At 42.9% G+C, this 20,712-nt stretch overlaps 1 protein-coding gene across 2 annotated transcripts in view; it reads left to right on the top strand.

Annotated features, from left to right (window-relative positions):
• Window positions 1-5,738: 5,738 nt before the first annotated feature.
• Window positions 5,739-20,712, top strand: part of ARFGEF1 (ADP ribosylation factor guanine nucleotide exchange factor 1) — a 456,734-nt gene continuing 441,760 nt past the window's right edge. For both annotated transcript variants that reach the window (XM_030215298.1, XM_030215307.1), the window contains exon 1: window positions 5,739-6,300. In XM_030215298.1, coding sequence (XP_030071158.1) covers window positions 6,177-6,300 — 124 coding nt within the window. In that variant the 5' untranslated portion in view covers window positions 5,739-6,176. The remainder of the gene's footprint in view (window positions 6,301-20,712) is intronic.

Raw genomic sequence — 20,712 nt, 5'->3', positions numbered from 1 at the left:
ACCTTTTTGATGCTGATCTTAACTCCTAACCCTTATTCGCTTGTTCAGAACCCTTATTTTATCATCCTCTCTTTAATATTCCTTTATCTCTTGTTTTTCCTGTTTGTCTGGCCTAATTAGATTGTCGAGCAGGGACTGTCTCTTCATGTTCAAGTGTACAGCGCTGTGTACGTCTAGTAGCACTATAGAAACGATAAGTAGTAGTAAGTAGTAGTAGTGCTCTCTCACTCACTTTTTCCACATCCTTGTAGACCAACATCCCTCTGTACACTCTTTCCTCAACAATGTATCATTTACCATCTCTATGCCCCCCTACAGTACAGAAGCCCCCATTCCTAACAATGCAGCATCTTCCATGTCCTCCCTACAGTGCAGTTTCTCCTCTGTCTCCCCTGTCCCCCTACAGTGCACCATCTCCCCTCCCTTCTCCCCTGCATCTCAGCATCTCCCCTTCCCTCCCTTACAATGCAGCATCTCTCTTGTTCCCCTTACAGTGAAGTATCTACCCTCTCCCCTTTCCCAGTAGTACAGCATTTTCTCTCTCTCTCCTGTCCCCCTACACACAGCATCCACCTTCCTGTGCCACCCCTAAAGTGCAGCATTTTCCTTCTCCCCTGTGCCCCCTACATGCAGCATCTTGTCTCTCCCCTGCCCCCCCCCCCCTACACACAGCATCTTTCCCTCTTGTAGTACAAAAGGGACTGTACAAATCCCAGCAGTCTGCTGTGTCAAAGGGCATTGGCTTTTGAGGCAGCAGCGGCAGGAACCGCAAGGGGAGAAGACAGTCACTCAGACATCAATAGTCTACTTTGATTTCACGAGAATTGTGTTCCTTCCCTGCATCACAGCTGTGTGTGGCACATATTTGGTTTAATTTTACACGGGAAGTGAAATCATATTAAGCAACACTTGCAACTGCAAAGTGGGGAACAATTCTCATGAAATCAAGAAGACTGCTGGTGTTTGACTGGCCCTGTCATCTCCCCTTGAGCTTCCTGTTGCCGCAGCCTCCTTAACAGCCAGTGCCCCACAACACACTTCCCTAGTGTGTCATGACACCCTGGTTGAGAATCACTGGTCTAAGGACATTCAAATGTTATAATGCTTTGGAAATGAAACAAATGGTGAAAGCATGCAGAACAAGGCTCTTGGAAATGTGTGGGGGGGAGGGGGTAATTAATTAAAACATTTATACCCTGCTTACAACTGAAGTGGATACCATAATAAAATACATAATTAAAAATAAATACAAAAAACACTAGACATAAAATACTGCCATATATATTCTCCACCCTGGGGAACTGAGTTTGATTCCCACTGCAGCTCCTTGTGACTCTGGGCAAGTCACCTAACCCTCCATTACCCCTGGTACAAAATAAATACCTGAATATATGTAAACCACTTTGAATGTAGTTGCAAAAACCTCAGAAAGGCGGTATATCAAGTCCCATTTCCCTTTCCATCATTATAGTTCATCATCAATAATCACGCAAAAAAGAAAGGCCTACACAAAAAACTGTGTTTTTAACGATTTCTTAAATTGCAATGCGTTAGCACTTAAATGTAATTGGCCAGGTAGCACATTCCACATCAGTGGTCCTCCTGCAATAGAGAACACTGAAGCTCTTGTCACAGCATAATTGCATAGTTGGTGGGTATGTGACTGCGTGTGACTGTGTTTGTGTTAGAGGCTGACCAAATTTCGGTTTCGGTTATGGCACTGAAACCGGACCAAAATACAGGTTCAGTTTTCAGCTGAAACAAAATGAACAAAATTCACTCCCCCCCCCATCCCACTTGTAGGCCCTCCCTGGGCCTATGTTAGGAAGGCCTTGTGGTCTAGTGGAGTCTTCGGGAGTAGAAACGAACCCCACTTGTTCCTGCCCCATACTGCTGCTCCATTTATACGGCTGCCAAGACTGCTGCGGTAGGTCCCAGCAACCATTATGTGATTGAAATCAGCACAGGCAGGAAGTCTCATCAGCCATTGCAAATGGAGCAGCAGCACTGGGCAGGAATGGATGGGGTTTTTTCCTGCCCCCTTTAGACTCCAGGTCTTCCTAACATAGGGCCTATGGGGTGGGGAGGAAGTAACCCCAGGGGGGAGCCACTGGGGAGTGGTTAGCTTGGCTCAACTCGGGAGGGAGACTTTTTTGGTTGGGTGTGGGTGAGGGACTGGGGAGATTGTTTTGTGTAAGGTTTCAGTTTCCACCAAAACCAAGCAGCCAATTTCAGTCACCAAAACCGAAGATCCTAAGTTTGGTCGGGCTCTACTTTATGTGTTGGTATGTGTATGAACGCATGCATGCTTGTGTGTTTGTGTGTGTGCACGCGCGCACATAGGTGTCTTTATATGTGAAGTGAAACACACACACACACACCAAGAAAAGGAGTTTTGAGAAACAGAAGGAAAATTAAATCTTTGGTTAAAGTGATTTTGGAAGGTAGAATTATTATCTCTTGTCAGAGGTAAATTATAACTGACTTGCTCTGTCATACTCTGGCAGCAGGACTCTGAAAAAGTAACAGTGAACACAACAGCAGAGTGGGTTGGATATATAAATTGCTCACTGTAAAGGAAAGGCAGACTAATAAATAACATTTACACACTTTGGGGATGATTACCTATTAAAGTTGGTGAATAAAGTTGGGGTTAATAAAGCACTCACGCTAAATAAAGGTAACTGAACGTGTTCACGGGGTGGGCACAGAGAGATCTCCGATATCTGGTGCAGGTTCTGGATGGGGAGGGACACGAGGGCCTTTAATGAACTTCAGAAGGACAGAATCTGACAAACTCACATTATTTTGCATATTTTTTCTTTTTTACCCTGTTCCTTCTATCCTATTTAATTTGATTGTATTTGTATAACAACTGATCTGGCATTAGCCTCATCAGTACATTGTAAGCCACATTTGTGCCTGCAAAACTGTGGGAAAAAGTGGGATATAAATGTGCTAAATAAATAAATAAATATTTACAGCTCCGGCACTATGCGTCTTCTCTCCCTTGGACTGATCTTACAGAAGACGTATTGGAGACTGGAGGAAACATACACACTGGGATCCCAGCAGCGAGTCCCTCTTGCTTTTCATCACCACCATCTTAAAGACACTACACTGGATCTGAACTATGCTGAACTAGCAGCTCGTTGGTCCCTTGATCTTCACTGTACATCGACAGCGGAGCACATGGAATGCTATATTTTAGGGTTACATAAACTATTGGTGTCTATGGAGCTGAGGGAAATGTTATATAAATTTGTATTATGGCTTCATATAGCTCCACACAGAGCCTATCAAGCCAAAACTGCAACAAGTGCAGCCTGCAAAAAGTGCGGATTGACCCCAACCCCAGCTACTTTGGGGCATATGTTCTGGCACTGCCTTCAATTGCCCAATTTTGGAAAAATGTCTTGACAGCAATGCTGGATTGCTGGAACTGTACTATCCTGTTGTATTGGTTAGAGCCCAGGAGACCTACTCTTCAATGATGGCGCTCATCACTCCTTTTACAGATGAGGATAGAACGCCAGGGAATATCATCACTGGACAGTATCTCCAGGACTCAATTTCAACAAAGTTGGGAACCTTTTTGGTTAACGCTGACTTCTAGAGCTCACAGTTGTCTTTTGAATCTATAAGAGTGTTACTTCTTGATGATTTGGGGGAGCAACCTAGGAGGGGAGGTTAGGGAGGGAGAAAAAGGGGGAGGAGGGGGGGTTTAAAGTAACTAATTGATTCCAAGGACACTGTTTAAAAATAATGTAGTAAGTTGCTTATTGAACACCATTCACTCAGAAGGCTTAATAAGTTGATTATCGAAATACGTCTTATAAGTAAATGTCCTACTGCTTCTATATACCATAAGTTGTAAATAGTTCAATAAACTGTTTACCGTTTCCACCAGCCTTGTTCACAAAGTTTTTTTTTTTTTTTTTTGGCTTTTCCTGGGAGAAAAGGAGGGACATCCTACCTGCTAACACCTTTCTTCCCCAGGTGTCAATCATCCAGTGACCGCCGGAAGACTCCATCCAGGTCAGCCCTAGATCCAGGAATGCTCACAAGGGGGCATTATATGTATTTATGTATATTGATATCTGAGTTGGTTTTCTGTGTGTCTGCCTTCAGGAGAGATGAGAGGGGAAGGCAGCTTGAGAGGCTAAATTCCTTAATCACTATGTATGTATACTGCAGCTGTTGGAACTGCTTCTTTAAAAAATAATTGGAGCATTTTTTTTGGAGTTAATTTCAATTCTGCCCCCCTCCCCACCACATGCAAAAACTTCACTTTGTAGCACAGAAAACTTCTTCCAGATCACCTCCTCCCTCGACACAGCACTGTTTCGGCTAGTGCCTGCCTCATGAGTCTTTAAAAAGTGGAGCGGTTTGTACAGATTAGAAGAGAGTGCATTGTCATTCCTTTACCTATGTGACTTCACTTTTAGAAGCTTCTTTTGCTGCTCTAGAATCAAACTGTGTTATTATATTTCACAATTTCTGGACGGTCTTTTTAAAGACTCCTGAGGAAGGCACTAGCTGAAACATGGTGCCGTGTCAAATCTCTTATGAAAGAAGAGTGTGTGTCTCTTATGAAAGAAGAGTATTTTATACAACTTAAGGACTTTTTGAGGGGCATTTTTGACCGGGGACATCCATCTCTAAGGGCGCCCTTCTCCGAGGACGGCGTTGCGAAGGGGCGTCCATCTTTCATTTCGATAATACGGTTGGGGCCGGCCAAATGTCAGAGATGGCCAGGTTTGAGATGGCCGGCATCGTTTTTCACTGATAATGGAAACCGAGGCCGGCCATCTCAGACCCGGCCAAGTCCAAGGCATTTGGTCATGGGAGGGGCTAGCATTTGTAGTGCAGTGGTCCCCCTGACATTGGACACAAACCGGGCACCCTATATTGGCGCTAAGTGTGATTCTATAAAGGGCTTTGCACTTATTCCTGTGCCCTAATTTTGAGCACCAGACTTGTCATGCTGAAACCTAGTATAAATGTTAGCACCCATTGAACTGTAACAATGCATACCCATGGCCATTCCCCTTGGAGTTGCACGCTATGGGATGTGGGCACCAAGCATTATAGAATAGTGCACAGCGAGATGCATGCACAAATTCTAATTGGTGCCAGTTATGTCAATTGTTAGTAGCCAATTATTGCTTGTTAAGGGCTTATTAGCCAAATAAGTTGCATGCACATTATATATAAGCCCTCCTATATCAGGGAAATACCGTGTAACTAGCTACTACCACCGAAAAGGTTTATGTTTATTGGCGTATGATATAGCACTCCTCATTAAAAAGTAGAACAAAGAAAGGAACGCCATTTAACAAGAGGAAAGCAATCACATCCATACTTACAAAATTAAAACAAAATCAAATCTTATCTAGAAAATAAAATAGTATGGCGTGGGCTAAACCTAGTTAACTAACTAAATAAAAAGGTCCCAAAACACACAAACACTTTGCATCACAGCATTAACATTACACGTGATCTGCTCGTTCTTCTTTGTAAAATATGTTGAAAGAGAAATATTAAAATCACAAAGCGCATGATTGCAACTCAGACAGGTCCCTCGTTCGTTGCTTCCCTCCCCTCCCATCTCCGGCTCTCTCCGTTCTTTCTATCCTCACACCTGCCCGAGAACTCCTCCCCCAGGCAGACGTTTTCTAAGCGTGCGCGGCTGCGCGCGTCCTATGTGACGTCATTTCCTTTCCAACATGGCCAGGACAGGTTGCTAATGGAGGAGCGGCGGCGGCGGATTTCCGCATCCGACGAGCTAACTAAAACGCAAAATTAATTCTGACTCCTGCAAACATAGTTACAATATATATTAACAACAACAGTGCCGCTTGTATTTACATATAGTTTTTTTTCTGAGGTGGGGGAAAGAGGGTAACCCCGTGAACATAGGTCATGGTAGCCGAGGCTGACAGTGCTCAAGCCGCTCCTGGCTCTGGCAGGTGTTGCTTGCCCTAGACAGCTCGCCGCCGCCTTCCATTATTCACCCTTAGCCAAGTGGGAGCCACCACTAACAGCAGCAACGAACGGGTCGGAGAGCGGTCCGGGAACCCGCCCGCAGGAGCGGAGTGAGAGGGAAGGAACTGGAGCCGGTGTTGCCGACACCGCATCGCCCAACCCCTGCTGGGAGCCGCTTCACCGCTTCGATGTATGAGGGGAAAAAAACGAAAAACATGTTCCTCACCCGCGCCTTAGAGAAGATTCTGGCTGACAAGGAAGTGAAGAAGGCGCATCACTCCCAGCTGCGCAAAGCCTGCGAGGTGGCGTTAGGTAAGGGAGGATCAGAGGCTGGGGGTGATGGGAAGTGACAGCCCTTCATATCTTTTTATCTGTCATTGCAGTCAAGTCCAGTGGATGGACAGAGCAAGCGCTGCAGGAATATGCAGTAGAGCCGCTTTATGTGCTTTCCCGAATTATGTACCTGCTTATGTATGTGGATTTGTACATTCCATTACTTGATTTGATTTCTATAAATAAACATTGCTGTGTTGCATCTATGAAAATGAATCATAGTGTCAGGAGGGTCCTTTGTGAGTGGGGGGGGGGGGGGGGGGGGGGAGGGGTGCTGCTGTTTGTCGTGGATATCGGCGAAAGCGGGTGGCGTGCAAGCAGTCTTTGTAAAGTGAGTATGTTTGTTGCAAAGTTTTCCCTTGTTGCTCCAGAAATCGACGAGGAAGGGCCTTGAGGGAGACCAAGGCCGAGTGGTTGTAAACACGAGAACAGGATTACAGCGTGGCCGCCCTAGAAAGCTGTTTTCTTTCAGTTGGGTTGAGTTGTGCAGGTGTCGCCCAGGAAGATTGGGAGGATGGGATGAAAATGATGCCGTTTTAAATCTCTCCAGTCTATAACCTGGCATCAACTTTAACAGAGTTGGGTGTGGTTATAGAATAAAGATGAAGGGCCTTACATAGTACTGTGTTTTTTTTTTTATGTATAGCTGAAATTAAATTTTCTGAATAAGGCATTATATGTAATAACTTATTCATAATTGTTTCTAAAATGGTTAGTATACTTTCTAGAAGAACTTTCCAGATAGAAGAGGTAATCGATAGAAATAAAATAAAACATGGAAAAGAAAATAAGGTGATACCTTTTTTTTTTATTGGACATAACTTAATACATTTCTTGATTAGCTTTCAAAGGTAGTCCTTCGTCAGATCGGAAATAAGCAAATGTTGGTAGATGACAGTATTAAGTGAAACATCAAAGCATTTCAGTGACAGTCTCACCTATCCACCCTCATCGTGTTAGAGACAGGAAGAGTCCGGTGGATGAGGGACAGGGAGATATGCATGGAGATAGGAGGGTGACAAAGCAGTACAATTTTATGGTTTAAAATAGGCTAGAAAACCCAGATCCCTTGTTAAGTCCTGTCTGGTGGGTGTCAAAATATTTAATCATTCTGACTTCAAAGGTCTTACATTCCAGTATTGGTTTAAAGTTCCTTTTCAGAATTCTTACCATGAAATCATTGGTACAGTGTTCTGGTTTTGTAAAGTGCTGCCCCACAGAGGTGACATCCTGATTGGTACTAGCATTTTTCATGTGGTGTCTATGTAAATTAAATCTCTTCTTTAGCATCTGACTTTTCTCCAATGTAGCAGCCTTCGTTGCATTTTTTACACTGAATGATATATACCACACTGGAAGATGAGCACATTAAAGATTCCTTAATGTGGAATATTTTTCCTTTGTGAATGACCGTGGGGTCCTGTGAAATGTTTTGGCATAGTTTGCAGCTGGATATATTGCAAGGATGTGTGCCATTCTCTTCTTTTGAGTCTGTGTTGGGAGCTTACTTCTAATTAGCTTGTGTTTTAAGTTGGGTGGCTGTCGGAAGGGTGTAGATCTTTTATGATTTTTCTTAATTTTTCCAGCTCTGGGTTGTATGTCAATATAAGGGGGATTCTGTGGCTTTTTTTTCTTTGTACTGTAGCAGATTTTCCCTGGGTGTTTTGAGGGAGGAGGCAATATTCTTGGAGATTATTCTGGGGTTGTAACCTTTCCGTTCGAAGGATGCAGTCAGGATTTCAAGATTTCTGTCTCTGTCCCTTGGGTCAGAGCAGATACAGTGGTACCTTGTGGCTTGGCTGTACATAATGGATCTTTTTGTATGTGAAGGGTGAAAGCTGGAGTTGTGGAGGTAGCTGCATTTATCTGTGGGTTTCTTGTATATGGATGTTTGTATATAGCCATCGCTGATTGAGACTGTGGTGTCCTAAAAATTGACTTTTTCTGGGGAGTAGTCAATTTTGAATCTGTAGGATGGTATGTATTGAAGGAATTGTAAAATTGTTTCAGAGTTTCTTCCCCCTCAGTCCAAATCATAAAAATGTCATCGATGTACCAGTAGTATTTTAGAGGTTTGGTCTGGTATGTATTCAGAAATGTCTCTTCCAGCTCAGCCATAAAGAGGTTGGCATATTGGGGTGCTGTCCTGGTGCCCATCGTAGTGCCCATTATTTGTAGATAGATATCATTGTTAAAGCAGAAATAGTTGTAAGTTAAAATAAATTTGATTAATTTTGTAATAGTTTCTGGTGAGTATTGATGGTCCAGTGTGGATGTTTTTGGGAGCTTCTCACATGCAGCTATGCCATCCGCACAGAGGAAATATCTGGACTCATAGAGGGGATTCTGAAACGTCTCGTGCACAAAACAAACAGCTTCATACAAGACACCACAGACGCTCTGAATAAATTGAAAAATATCAAGCAATTCGCTGTGCAGATGATTAAATAGGCCTTGTACTATATGTGATTTAAGTTCAGTACAAAGAAACAGAGAATATGATTATTTATTAGGATTTATTTAACGCCTTTTTGAAGGAATTCACTTAAGGCGGTGTATGGTAAGAGTAGATCAAACATGAGCAATAAGCAATTACAGCAGTAAAAATATTCAAGTAACAATACAAAATATGGCATGGTATACTACTTTCAATGACAACACAATACGTAATAGAACATTATAATTGGTAGTGAAGGGTAAGGCAAAGTTGTAACATATAGATGAGTAAGAAAGTAAGAAGAATTTAAAAGTAAAGTGACTGATTTGAAGAAAGTTGCACATGAGGTCAGAGAGATGGTTAAATATTATCTCACTTAGGCTAGGAGTGGATAAACATGTCCCGCTGCAGTATGTGCAGCCTGAGTCAATCCTTGTGTGTGTGAGTGAGACTAACAAGTTAGTTACTTCTTCCATTAAAGGCTTGGTTGAAGAGCCAAGCTTTCACCTGCTTCCTGAAGTAGAGGTAGTCTTGTGTTAAGCTTGAGCCTTTCAGGCAGTGCATTCCAGAGTGTGGGGGCTACTCCGGAGAAGGCTCGCTTGTGGGTAATGTCTTTTGGAGAGGGTGTGGTTAGTGAAAGTCCCTGGGAGGACCTTAGTGTCCTTGGCAGTGTGTGGAGGATCATCCTATTCTTCAGATACTCGGGGCCATTTCCTTTGAGGGCCTTGAAGATCAGACATAGAGTTTTAAATTTAGCCCTGTATTGTACTGGTAGCCAATGAAGTTTTTGCAAAAATGGTGTGATGTGGTCACATCGCTTGCAACCTTCTATGAGTCTTGCTGCTGCATTCTGAATCAACTGGAGCTGGTGCAGGCCCTTTGTAATCAGACCATTGTATAGTGCATTGCAGTAATCCAGTCTTGAAGTTATCATGGCATGCATAACTGGGATAAGATTTACCTTCTCGATGTAACGAGAGAGGCAGCGTAGCTGTTGCAAATAATAGAAGCAGCTCTTGAAGGTTGCATGGATTTGGGGAATCAGAGTAAGTGTTGAATCTAACAGTAGTGGATGCTTGGAATGCCCTCCCGCGGGAGGTGGTGGAAATGAAAACAGTAACGGAATTCAAACATGCGTGGGATAAGCATAAAGGAATCCTGTGCCGAAGGAATGGATCCTCAGGAGCTTAGTCAAGATCGGGAGGCGGGGCTGGTGGTTGGGAGGCGGGGATAGTGCTGGGCAGACTTATACGGTCTGTGCCAGAGCTGGTGGTTGGGAGGCGGGGATAGTGCTGGACAGACTTATACGGTCTGTGCCAGAGCCGGTGGTTGGGAGGCGGGGATAGTGCTGGGCAGACTTATACGGTCTGTGCTCTGAAGAGCACAGGTACAAATCAAAGTAGGGTATACACAAAAAGCAGCAAATATGAGTTATCTTGTTGGGCAGACTGGGGACCGTGCAGGTCTTTTTCTGCCGTCATCTACTATGTTACTATGTTACTAACTGTATTCCAAAGTTCCTGACTTGTAATTTGAGGGGGAGTTCATACTTCCCAACAGGGATTTTGATGTCAGGTATGTATCCACTTGTTTTTCAGGCAAAGTTTGTTTATGTGTACCAGATCCAGATGTTAATTCAAGTCAGATTTGACTTCTGGAGACAATGGTGAGCCCCCCCCCCCCCCATTCATGGATTTCTTGGCATGATGCAGGAGTGGTTTGCTATTGCCGAGGCATGGAGGGTTAAGTGACTTGCCCAATGCCACAAGGAACCCACTGTAGGATTTATACTTCAGCATTTCCAGTTCCCAGCCCACTGCTCTAACCATTAGGCTACTCCTCTGTTCTGTCTGTACCAACTACAAAGCTCAGCAATCCATTCCTCTCCCTCACAGTTCTGTGCTTGCCCCATGCTTTCTTGAATTCAGGTACAGTCCTTGTCTTCACTATCTCCACTGGGAGGCCATTCCATACATCTACCACCTTTTCATAAAGAAATATTTACTTAGATTACTCCTGAGTTTTTTCTCCTTTTATCTTGATTCTGTGCCCTCTCATTTCCTCTTAATTGAAAGAGGCCCAGCTTCTAAGAATATAAGAATAGCCATACTGGATCAGACCAGTGGTCTATCTAGCCTAGTATCCTCTTCCAATTCTTTTTTACCCTTTCTACACCACTCAGGATTTTGTAGACCTCAGTCATATCCCCCATTTAAATACCTCCATGGAATATCTTATTTTCCTTCTCCCACCTTTCTTCTAAAGCATATGTATAGAGACATTTGTCTGGTTCAGTATTCTTTATGATGAAGACCTGTCAAGCCTTCCCTGCCTCTTGCTGTTGTATGTGTTCTATTGCTTTCCTTGGTTATTACTCATTTAGACTGTTGTAACATTCTTTATAATGGCCTGAGATCTGTAATCCATTGACTTCCAAAAAATATACTATCCTCTATTTTAACACCTGTAGTTCCCAACCTTCTCCTTCCTTCTCCCTTTTTTTGTGGAGAGGGATCACATTTGTCCTTCACTTCTCCAGGACCGCTCTCAACAAATGGCATTGAAAAGTCAAGACTGTGGAGCTGTTAAAACTTCCCTAAGTTCGTTCCTTCAGTACCCTTGGATATATTCCATTCGGCCCTATTGCTTTGTCTGCTTTTTGTGTAGCTAACTCTACATGAGCACAGTCTTCTGAAAAATGTGTTTTAATTCTCTTCTCTGGCCCCAATACTAGATTATGATGTGCATGGATGCCTTAATCTTGCATATAGAATGCTGTAAATTCTGGACTCTTGTTCTGTCAGGTTATAATTTTATAAATACAGGTTAATAATATTAGATGTAGGTTTCATGCAGACTGGAACTGAAATTTATTCTTGTACTATGTAAGAAAATTGAGCATTCTGTTATTTGAATATTTTGGAAGTTGTGATGTAGCTGACTTGACTAACATATTTGTGTGGATGTGTTTTACACTAATTTTTGAGGCTTCACAAATGTTTCAAATGTTTCCCTTAAGTATATACTTGCTGTGAAGCACGCTGTGGTGGCATTAGTTTGTAAAGGTATCTAGTGTTTGTAATTATTTCACAATCTTTATATTGTAAAAGCAGTAGGATCTAGTTTTTCTTTGTGAAGCACCACCACTTAGAGGCATTTCCCTACAAAGTGAAGGCTGGGAGGGATACATTAGCTACACCATTAGAGAATGATACGGGGTCAATGTTTGTCCCCATCCCTGCGAGCTCTGAACCTATCCCCGTCCCCACGAGTGCTGCCCCCACTCCCATCCCCATGAGCGCTGTCTGATCCCATCTGTACAAGCCTCGAACAGTTATTGTTTTATATTTAAATCATTTTATTAAAGTAAAAAAAGAAACAATATTCTGTACAACTGTAGTTTTATAAATCACAAACAATACAGAACAAGAAGCAACAAACCTCTGTCTCCCTTCCCCCCTCACAATTATCCCCTCCACTTTTGGGAAAACTGAACAAGCCAAATTACTACAGAATGCTACATAGAAAATTCATACTAACAGAATACCTCTGTCACACACAGAACACAAGTGCCAAATACATAATAGTGGACCAAAAATGATAAATATATGTTAAACCAAAACCCCAAGAAGCCACACCAAAGAAGTAGAAAAAGATGCATTTTCTCCTATACCATGTAAAATATAAAGATCACGCATGCCAGGGATGATGGTAGGAGAGTGCAACTAGGACAACTGCCCCTTGGCCAGAGAAAGCCCTAAGCCTGCTGGAAGCTGAAGGCATAGCCTGGTAGTGGGCATTGGAGTCCTCTCCCAAATTTCTGCTCTGGGCCCCAGCCATGTCTAACACCAGCTTTTACACAGACACAAAAGAGAGGGTAAAACAGCATACAAAATAATACAGAAACAAAAAAGCAACATTGGGCCTTCAGGATTGAGATGATCAAAGTCTTTTGTTTATTAATTGACGGATAGACCCGACACGGACCGTGTTTCGGCGCACTGGCACCTGCCTCAGGGGCCAGCTAATCCTGATCAAAAAATTGTAGGTGGTACTGTCACAGTGTAGCACCTTTGATATGGAACAGAGTCTCAATTGCTCTGAGAGCGTAATCAGCATAGGACAATGCTGTCAGTCTATTTGGGGGATTACTGTGGGACAGTAAAAAGGTTTGCTCCTGCATCTGCGGTAAATTAATTGTTTTGTTATCGCAGTTCCCCATCTGCGTGTCATTCTCTACACCATATGGCTTCCAGGTTAAGGAACAAGTAAAAGCAGATTGATACATTAAGCCTGCAAGTGGACAACCAAGATTCATACATTCTTATTTGAATTTAGTTCTTTTTATCCAGGGATGATGGTGATCCTCCTCTTGAATGTTTATAATGTACTTGAATGTAATTGCCTTGAGCTACCGAGAAAGACCTAAGCTAAATAGTTGAATAGAGAGGTGGGTTGAACAGAAAGCAAGAAATGTATTACATTATGCATGCCAAGACGTTGGGAGATTCATTAGAATAAGATTTCATTGTTTAGTATATATGGGCCTCCTGAAGTCCACTACCAAATTCTAAACCACCATCTTGGTAAAATTTCCTGGCAGTTTCTATGGATATTAAATTAGCATCCTACGTACAGTAGATACTTATTTACATTGTTTTATTCCCTGCCCACTTGCTATGATTCTAGGCAGTTAACAATGAACAACTATTTAAAATAGTAAACATCCTACTGCAAACCCCACAACAGAACCAGCCTTCCCAGTCACAACTAACCAGTAATGATTTTGCCACATACATTGCCAATAAAATAAATAAATAAACAAACAAAATTAAAGGTCTTCATCAGAACCAACAGACAGTCCTGTCAAAGCTCCCACCAGCTAATGAGGAAAACACTCCCTCTTCCCCGCCATGCATAGCCATCTGGGACTTATTCATCCAGGCCACAGAGGAAGCTCTTGAAAAAAATCCTGAAAGGTCTACAGCCTACAACTTGCCTTCTTGACCCCTGCCTAGCAAAGATAGTACAACGAGCAAGCATAGTTCTCAGTGAAGGGACCACTAAAATTAATTCCTCTCTTGTGGAAAGGCAGCTGGCAACAACACTAAAAAGAGCTGTGGTGTACCTCTTGCTGAAAAAGGGCTCCCTTGACCAGGACAAGCTCTAAATCTACAGACCAGCCTCTAACGTTCCTTTCCTTGCAAAACTTATAAACAGACAGTCTGCATTCAACTTAGCAACTGGCTAAATAAAAATAATTGGCTAGACCCATGTCAATCTGGCTTCAGATCTGGGTATAGAATAGAGACAATTCTTGTGTCGCTTCTTGATGATCTGCACAGAAACTGTGACAGAGGATCTGTCTCGATACTAGTGTTGCTGGATTTTTCAGTAGTCTTCTACACTGTGGATTATAATACCATGCTTACAAGGCTGGCAGAAACAGGTATCAATGGCACAGTATTTACATAGACAGACAATCAGTTCTGTTCAGCAACATCATTACCGTGGGCACTGAACTGTGGGGTGCTACAGGGATCCATACTGTCTCCCATTTTATTGAATACCTACCTCAAGCCTCTGGCTGAGCTACTTCTGTTGATGGACACAATTCTTTATCTATGCTGGTGATGTGCAACTATTCATACCCTTTGAACCACATCTTTGTTTATTCAAGCTTGATATACCGTATAGATAGACAGTAATCAATTGGTGATAAAACAAATGCATGAAGAAGAGTGTGAACAGAAACAAAATCCAAGTAACATCTACCCACAGCTTTGAGTATACTGACTGCCTGTCTAACCGCAACTCAGGAATGGGCAAAAAAACAACAAACTCTGCCTGAACCCAAGCAAAACAGAGATTCTTTGGGTACTTAGTATCAGTGAACAAATACCTGACTTCAATATACCTTTTGGGAAGCATGAACACCTCCTAAAATCACAGATCAGGAATCTTGAGATACTGCTAGACTCATCACTCTTATTCTGCAAATGCAAACAACCTTTATAAATTGTCTCTTTTACCTGTGGCAGCTATGAAATCTGTCTTCATATACTGAAACGACAAGTGGTCCATGCCGTGATAACATCACGACTAGACTACTGTCCCTTCACGCTGGTCAAAGAAAAAAGAATTTGCATCAGCTTCAAGTAATTCAGAATGCTGCAGCACGACTGATAGAAGGCTGCAAATGGCATGACCACATCACACCCTTCCTGCAACAACTACACTGGCTACCAGTATCTTACAGGGCTAAATTTAAAACTCTGAATTTCAAGGTCCTTGGACAAAATGGTCCATAGTACTTAAAGATAAGTTAGCTCTTTACACACCTTTAAGACTTTTATGGTCCTCTCACTTTTTGTACCTTCATCAAAACAAATTGTACGATGTGATACCCGCTAGCGAGTCTTCTCAGGAGTAGCCCCCTGAATTTACTCTCAGAGGGGCTACGTACAGGAAGCAGGTGAAAGCCTAGCTCTTCTCCCAAGCCTTTAATACATAGGATGACTGACTATACACTACTCTGCACCTATACTAGCTTGCTACCCACACTTAACTTAGACCAGTGCCTTATCTTGTTTAATAGTCCAAGAACTTGTCTTGAGTTTAACCACCTATCCATTTATCCCAACTGATTCTGTACCACCCATCTTGTCCCCATCTATATATCTGCAGTTGGCCCCTCAGCTACATGGTAAACTGTATTGTAGAAAAGCATTAACATCATATCTATGTTATTTGAATGTTCTAATTGTGTGCTTATTAGGTGTTTTATTAGTATTATGCTGACATTGTATTATATCTTATTTAAATTTAGTACTGTTAATTGTGTATATTTTTGGTACTGTTTCATAGTATTCCTATTATTAGGCTTCAATTGCTGTTTTCAGGTTTACCTTATTTATCATATTTATGAATATATTTGGACATTTTACTATTGTTACGCTTTTGTAAGTTTTATGTTAAACTGTAGCAGCTGTACACCGCCTTGGGTGAATCTCTTCATAAAAGTGATTAATGAATCCCAATAAGTAAATAAACAAATGTAAGATCTGCAAAAGGCAATCAATACAGCAAACATTTCATCAACCCAGAGATAATCTTTAATAATATTTTGTTTACTGTACCCTTTCTGACTTTATTTTTTGATATTATTAGTTTTTTATTTTTCTGTTTGCATGAGATACTAGTTCTCACTTTGAACCTCTCTCTTCCATTATATATTGCCAGGCTAAAGATTTTTCTTGAACAGTATAATACATTTTTCATGCCTGTTGGAAAAACAGTTTAGCTGTCTTCTGAGCGTTATACATTTCTTTTTGATAACTTTTCATTTCACTGTGAATGTTGTAAACTGTACACCGTGATTCTAGATGGTTCTTTTAAAGATTAAATTGCTTCAGAGTGTTAAAGCAGAAAAGAAATCTGTCATTTGTTTTGGTATTTCTCTGAGTATAATTTCTTATTAGAATATGAATGTTCTTTTTCACAGTCTAGAGACTTTAATCTTGTTTTTGAACAGTTTTCTTAGGGTAGTCTTCAACAAATTTTCACTTAATTTAGCAGCTAGCCCCAAAACCTAGGTGCTGACAGTGGTGACCTTTCTTGCTTTTTCTTTCCCATCCTTCTAATGTTGGGCTGGGGGGGGGGGAGGGGAAGACTTACTTAAGGCTCTTTTCCTATTTTGTGTCTGTGAGCTAAGAAGCGTTAGTAAATCAGTTCCTTACAGTGCCTCTGCAAATCACTTGCAAAAGCCGGAAGTCGCCCTTCCCAAAGCATGTTGTCAGCTAGAAACATAGAAACATGACGGCAGATAAGGGCCATATGACCCATCCAGTCTGCCCATCCTCTGTAACCCCTAATTTTTCCTGTTCCTAAGCGATCCCACATGCTTATCCCATGCCTTTTTAAACTCTGGAACAGTCCTCGACTCCTCCATCGGGAGGTCATTCCACACCTCCACCATCCTTTCTGTGAAATAATACTTTTCTCAGGTTGCTCCTAAGCCTATTCCCTCTCAACTTTGTCGTATGCCCCCTCATTCCAGAGCTGTCCTTCATTTGAAAAAGGTTCTCTTCCTGTACATAAATGCCCTTGAGATATTTAAACGTTTATATCATGTCTCCTCTCTCCCTCCTCTCTTCCAGCATATAAGCCTGTCTCTATAATCTTTGCATTCAAGACCGCTTATTAATTTCGTAGCCGCCCTCTGGATCGACTCCATCCTGTTTATATCTTTCCGTATCGCCTCCTTTTTCCTGCTGGTCATGCCTCTTTATGCACCCAAGCATCCTTCTGGCTTTGGCCGTCGCTTTTTCTACCTGTTTGAAAGCTTTAAGGTCGTCAGACACAAACACCCCCAAGTCCCGCTCACTGTACTGTTCCCTCGGATTTTTGCGACCCAAGTGCATGACCCTGCATTTTTTGGGATTAAATCTTTTTTTTTTAACTATTTTTATTATCTCATGGAATCAGATACAAACATTGAGTGATAACATAACAATACACCTCCACTCAAAGACTGATTACATAATGACATCTCCATTAATGGCATACTGATTTCCATAACTTTCCTCTTATTTTAATTGGGTTTCCCCCCTTCCCCCCTCCTCCTTCCCTCTTCCTCCCCCCAGACTACCCCTCCTCCCCCTTTCCCCCTCCCCTCTTATCTCTTGCCGTCCATACAGCACTCAGTCCTTATTTGTCAGAGTCAAGGCCTTTCAACGAAAGCAAGGCAAGCGTTCTCCCCCACAAATCTCGATATTGGCGAGCCCCCAGGGAAGCATAAAATTTAAGCGCCATACGTGCCCAGTTGGCCATCTCAACCATACAGTTCTTCCACATTTCTAGGGATGGGGGCTCTGCTTCCACCCACATTTTCAGCACACTTCTTAATTAGAATCATTGTCAGCAAAACAAATTTGCATTGTGCTGCCCCCAACCCCTGCTCTTTAAGGGCCTTCCCGCAACCCATTAAGGTAATTGAATACTGCCACTCCACTGTACGCTGCAAGACATCCTCCACAATTCCCAACTCACCAGTCCACAGTGTATGCAAGGACGGGCATTCCATGAAGGAGTGCAGGAAGGTATCCACGGCGCCCCCACACTTATTTCACGTGTCATTCTCTCACATCCCCAGAGCTTTTCCCCGTGCTTTAGTAATATGTACCCTGTATAGGATTCTATATTGTGTATCTTATAAAAACGCATTTGGGGTAAGCAGGCCCAGACTTCTAAAAACTGCACCCAAGTGCTCCACCGACACCTCTTCTACCACATCCCTACTCCATACTTCCGCCAATAGTGTCATATGTGGCGCCTTCAAACGTTCCCTGATCACTTGGCACCATCCTGCCAGCCTATTACAAAGTGGGGTTATCTGCATAAAAATGTGGTCTAGTGGTGTAAATCGTACTATGGTCCGACTCCTGCGTTCCACACTCAATATATAATCTCTTGCCTGCAAGTATGCAATGAATTGGGAGCCAGGGATCTGCTGCTCGTTTTTGACCGTTTCAAACGTTGGAAAGGCGTCTTCCCCTTCTTTCCTAAATTGACCTATGAATCTACATCCTTTAACCCTCCAACCACAGAATACTGACACTCCCATCCCTGAAGGGAAAGCCATATTCCCTACCAGGGGCAGGAGTGGGCTAGCCTCCCACTCACTCCTCCCTGCCCTCTCCACCATCTCCAGGTCATCTGCAGAGCTGCCACATATGGATTTTCCACTTTCTTTTTTGCCCCTTGCACTACCCAGGACTCTAAAACAGTGAAAGGGTCGTTCGGGCTACACCAACTTTCCCAAAAGCTGAGAAGGGTGTAAAATCCCCTCCCCGAAATCAGTTCATGAATCCATCGCATCAGTGCCGCCACGTTATACAGCCTCAGATCTGGGAGCCTAAGACCACCCTGCCCTCTATTCTGAACCAACTTAGCAAAAGCTATCCTTGAACGTTTAGCATGCCAAATAAAGCTACCTACAACGCTTTTATACATGTGCTCTTCCAAGATCCTCACCCACAACGGAAGCATTTGTAATGGGTAAAGTAATTTAGGCAAAATCACCATTTTAACCAAGGCTATCCTTCCCATAAAATTCAATGGCAAATCCTTCCACCTCTGACACACCCTTTTTACCTCATCTAAACGATCTACCATATTCCTTTTATATACCCATGCCTGATTCGCGCTAATATAAACCCCTAAATATTTGATACCATCTGTAGCCCATCGTAATGAAAAAACTGGTGATGCTCTGCTAAGACACGGGTCACTGACAGGCAATGCCTCTGACTTTTCAAAATTTATACTTAGACCTGAGAATTCCCCAAAGGCACGAATGATGGCCATTGCTAACGGTAGTGTGCGAGTCGCCTTATCCAACAACAACAGCATATCGTCAGCAAATAAGTTGATTTTATATTCTTCTCCCCCCACTTTCAACCCTTTCAGCGCTAACTCTTGTCGTATTCTTGCCGCTAGGAGTTCCAGCATAAGGATAATTAATAGCGGCGACAAAGGGCAGCCCTGCCTGGTCCCCCCTCCCAAAGAAAACGCTTCAGTCAGGGAATCATTGACAATAATCTGAGCTGTCGAGTTACAATACAGCGCTGGAATCCATCCCCAAAATTCTCCTTGGATGCCGAAGCGCCCCAAGATCCAAAACACTGCCACATCGCTTTGTCGAAGGATTTTTCTGCATCCAAGATTGCCACTATAGCATCCCCTACCTTCCTATTCGCTTCTATCAAGACCCGACTCACTTTCAATATGTTAGCTGACGCAAATCTCTCCTTGACAAATCCCACCTGATCAGGGTGCACCAGATCGGGAACCACCTGCCCCAGTCTGTCCGCCAGCACTGCTGCCAGAATTTTTGTATCTTGGATTAGCAGTGAAATGGGCCTATACAAGCTCACTAATTCATTATCTTTCCCAGGCTTAGGAATCATCACAATACAGTGGTGGAAATAAGTATTTGATCCCTTGCTGATTTTGTAAGTTTGCCCACTGACAAAGACATGAGCAGCCCATAATTGAAGGGTAGGTTATTGGTAACAGTGAGAGATAGCACATCACAAATTAAATCCGGAAAATCACATTGTGGAAAGTATATGAATTTATTTGCATTCTGCAGAGGGAAATAAGTATTTAATCCCTCTGGCAAACAAGACCTAATACTTGGTGGCAAAACCCTTGTTGGCAAGCACAGCGGTCAGACGTCTTCTGTAGTTGATGATGAGGTTTGCACACATGTCAGGAGGAATTTTGGTCCACTCCTCTTTGCAGATCATCTCTAAATCATTAAGAGTTCTGGGCTGTCGCTTGGCAACTCGCAGCTTCAGCTCCCTCCATAAGTTTTCAATGGGATTAAGGTCTGGTGACTGGCTAGGCCACTCCATGACCCTAATGTGCTTCTTCCTGAGCCACTCCTTTGTTGCCTTGGCTGTATGTTTTGGGTCATTGTCGTGCTGGAAGACCCAGCCACGACCCATTTTTAAGGCCCTGGCGGAGGGAAGGAGGTTGTCACTCAGAATTGTACGGTACATGGCCCCATCCATTCTCCCATTGATGCGGTGAAGTAGTCCTGTGCCCTTAGCAGAGAAACACCCCCAAAACATAACATTTCCACCTCCATGCTTGACAGTGGGGACGGTGTTCTTTGGGTCATAGGCAGCATTTCTCTTCCTCCAAACACGGCGAGTTGAGTTCATGCCAAAGAGCTCAATTTTTGTCTCATCTGACCACAGCACCTTCTCCCAATCACTCTCGGCATCATCCAGGTGTTCACTGGCAAACTTCAGACGGGCCGTCACATGTGCCTTCCGGAGCAGGGGGACCTTGCGGGCACTGCAGGATTGCAATCCGTTATGTCGTAATGTGTTACCAATGGTTTTCGTGGTGACAGTGGTCCCAGCTGCCTTGAGATCATTGAC

This window comes from Microcaecilia unicolor, chromosome 1 (assembly GCF_901765095.1).
Source record: "Microcaecilia unicolor chromosome 1, aMicUni1.1, whole genome shotgun sequence".
NCBI lineage: Eukaryota > Metazoa > Chordata > Amphibia > Gymnophiona > Siphonopidae > Microcaecilia > Microcaecilia unicolor.
The sequence above is the reverse complement of the archived record's forward strand: the minus strand, read 5'-3'. Positions and strand labels throughout refer to the sequence as shown.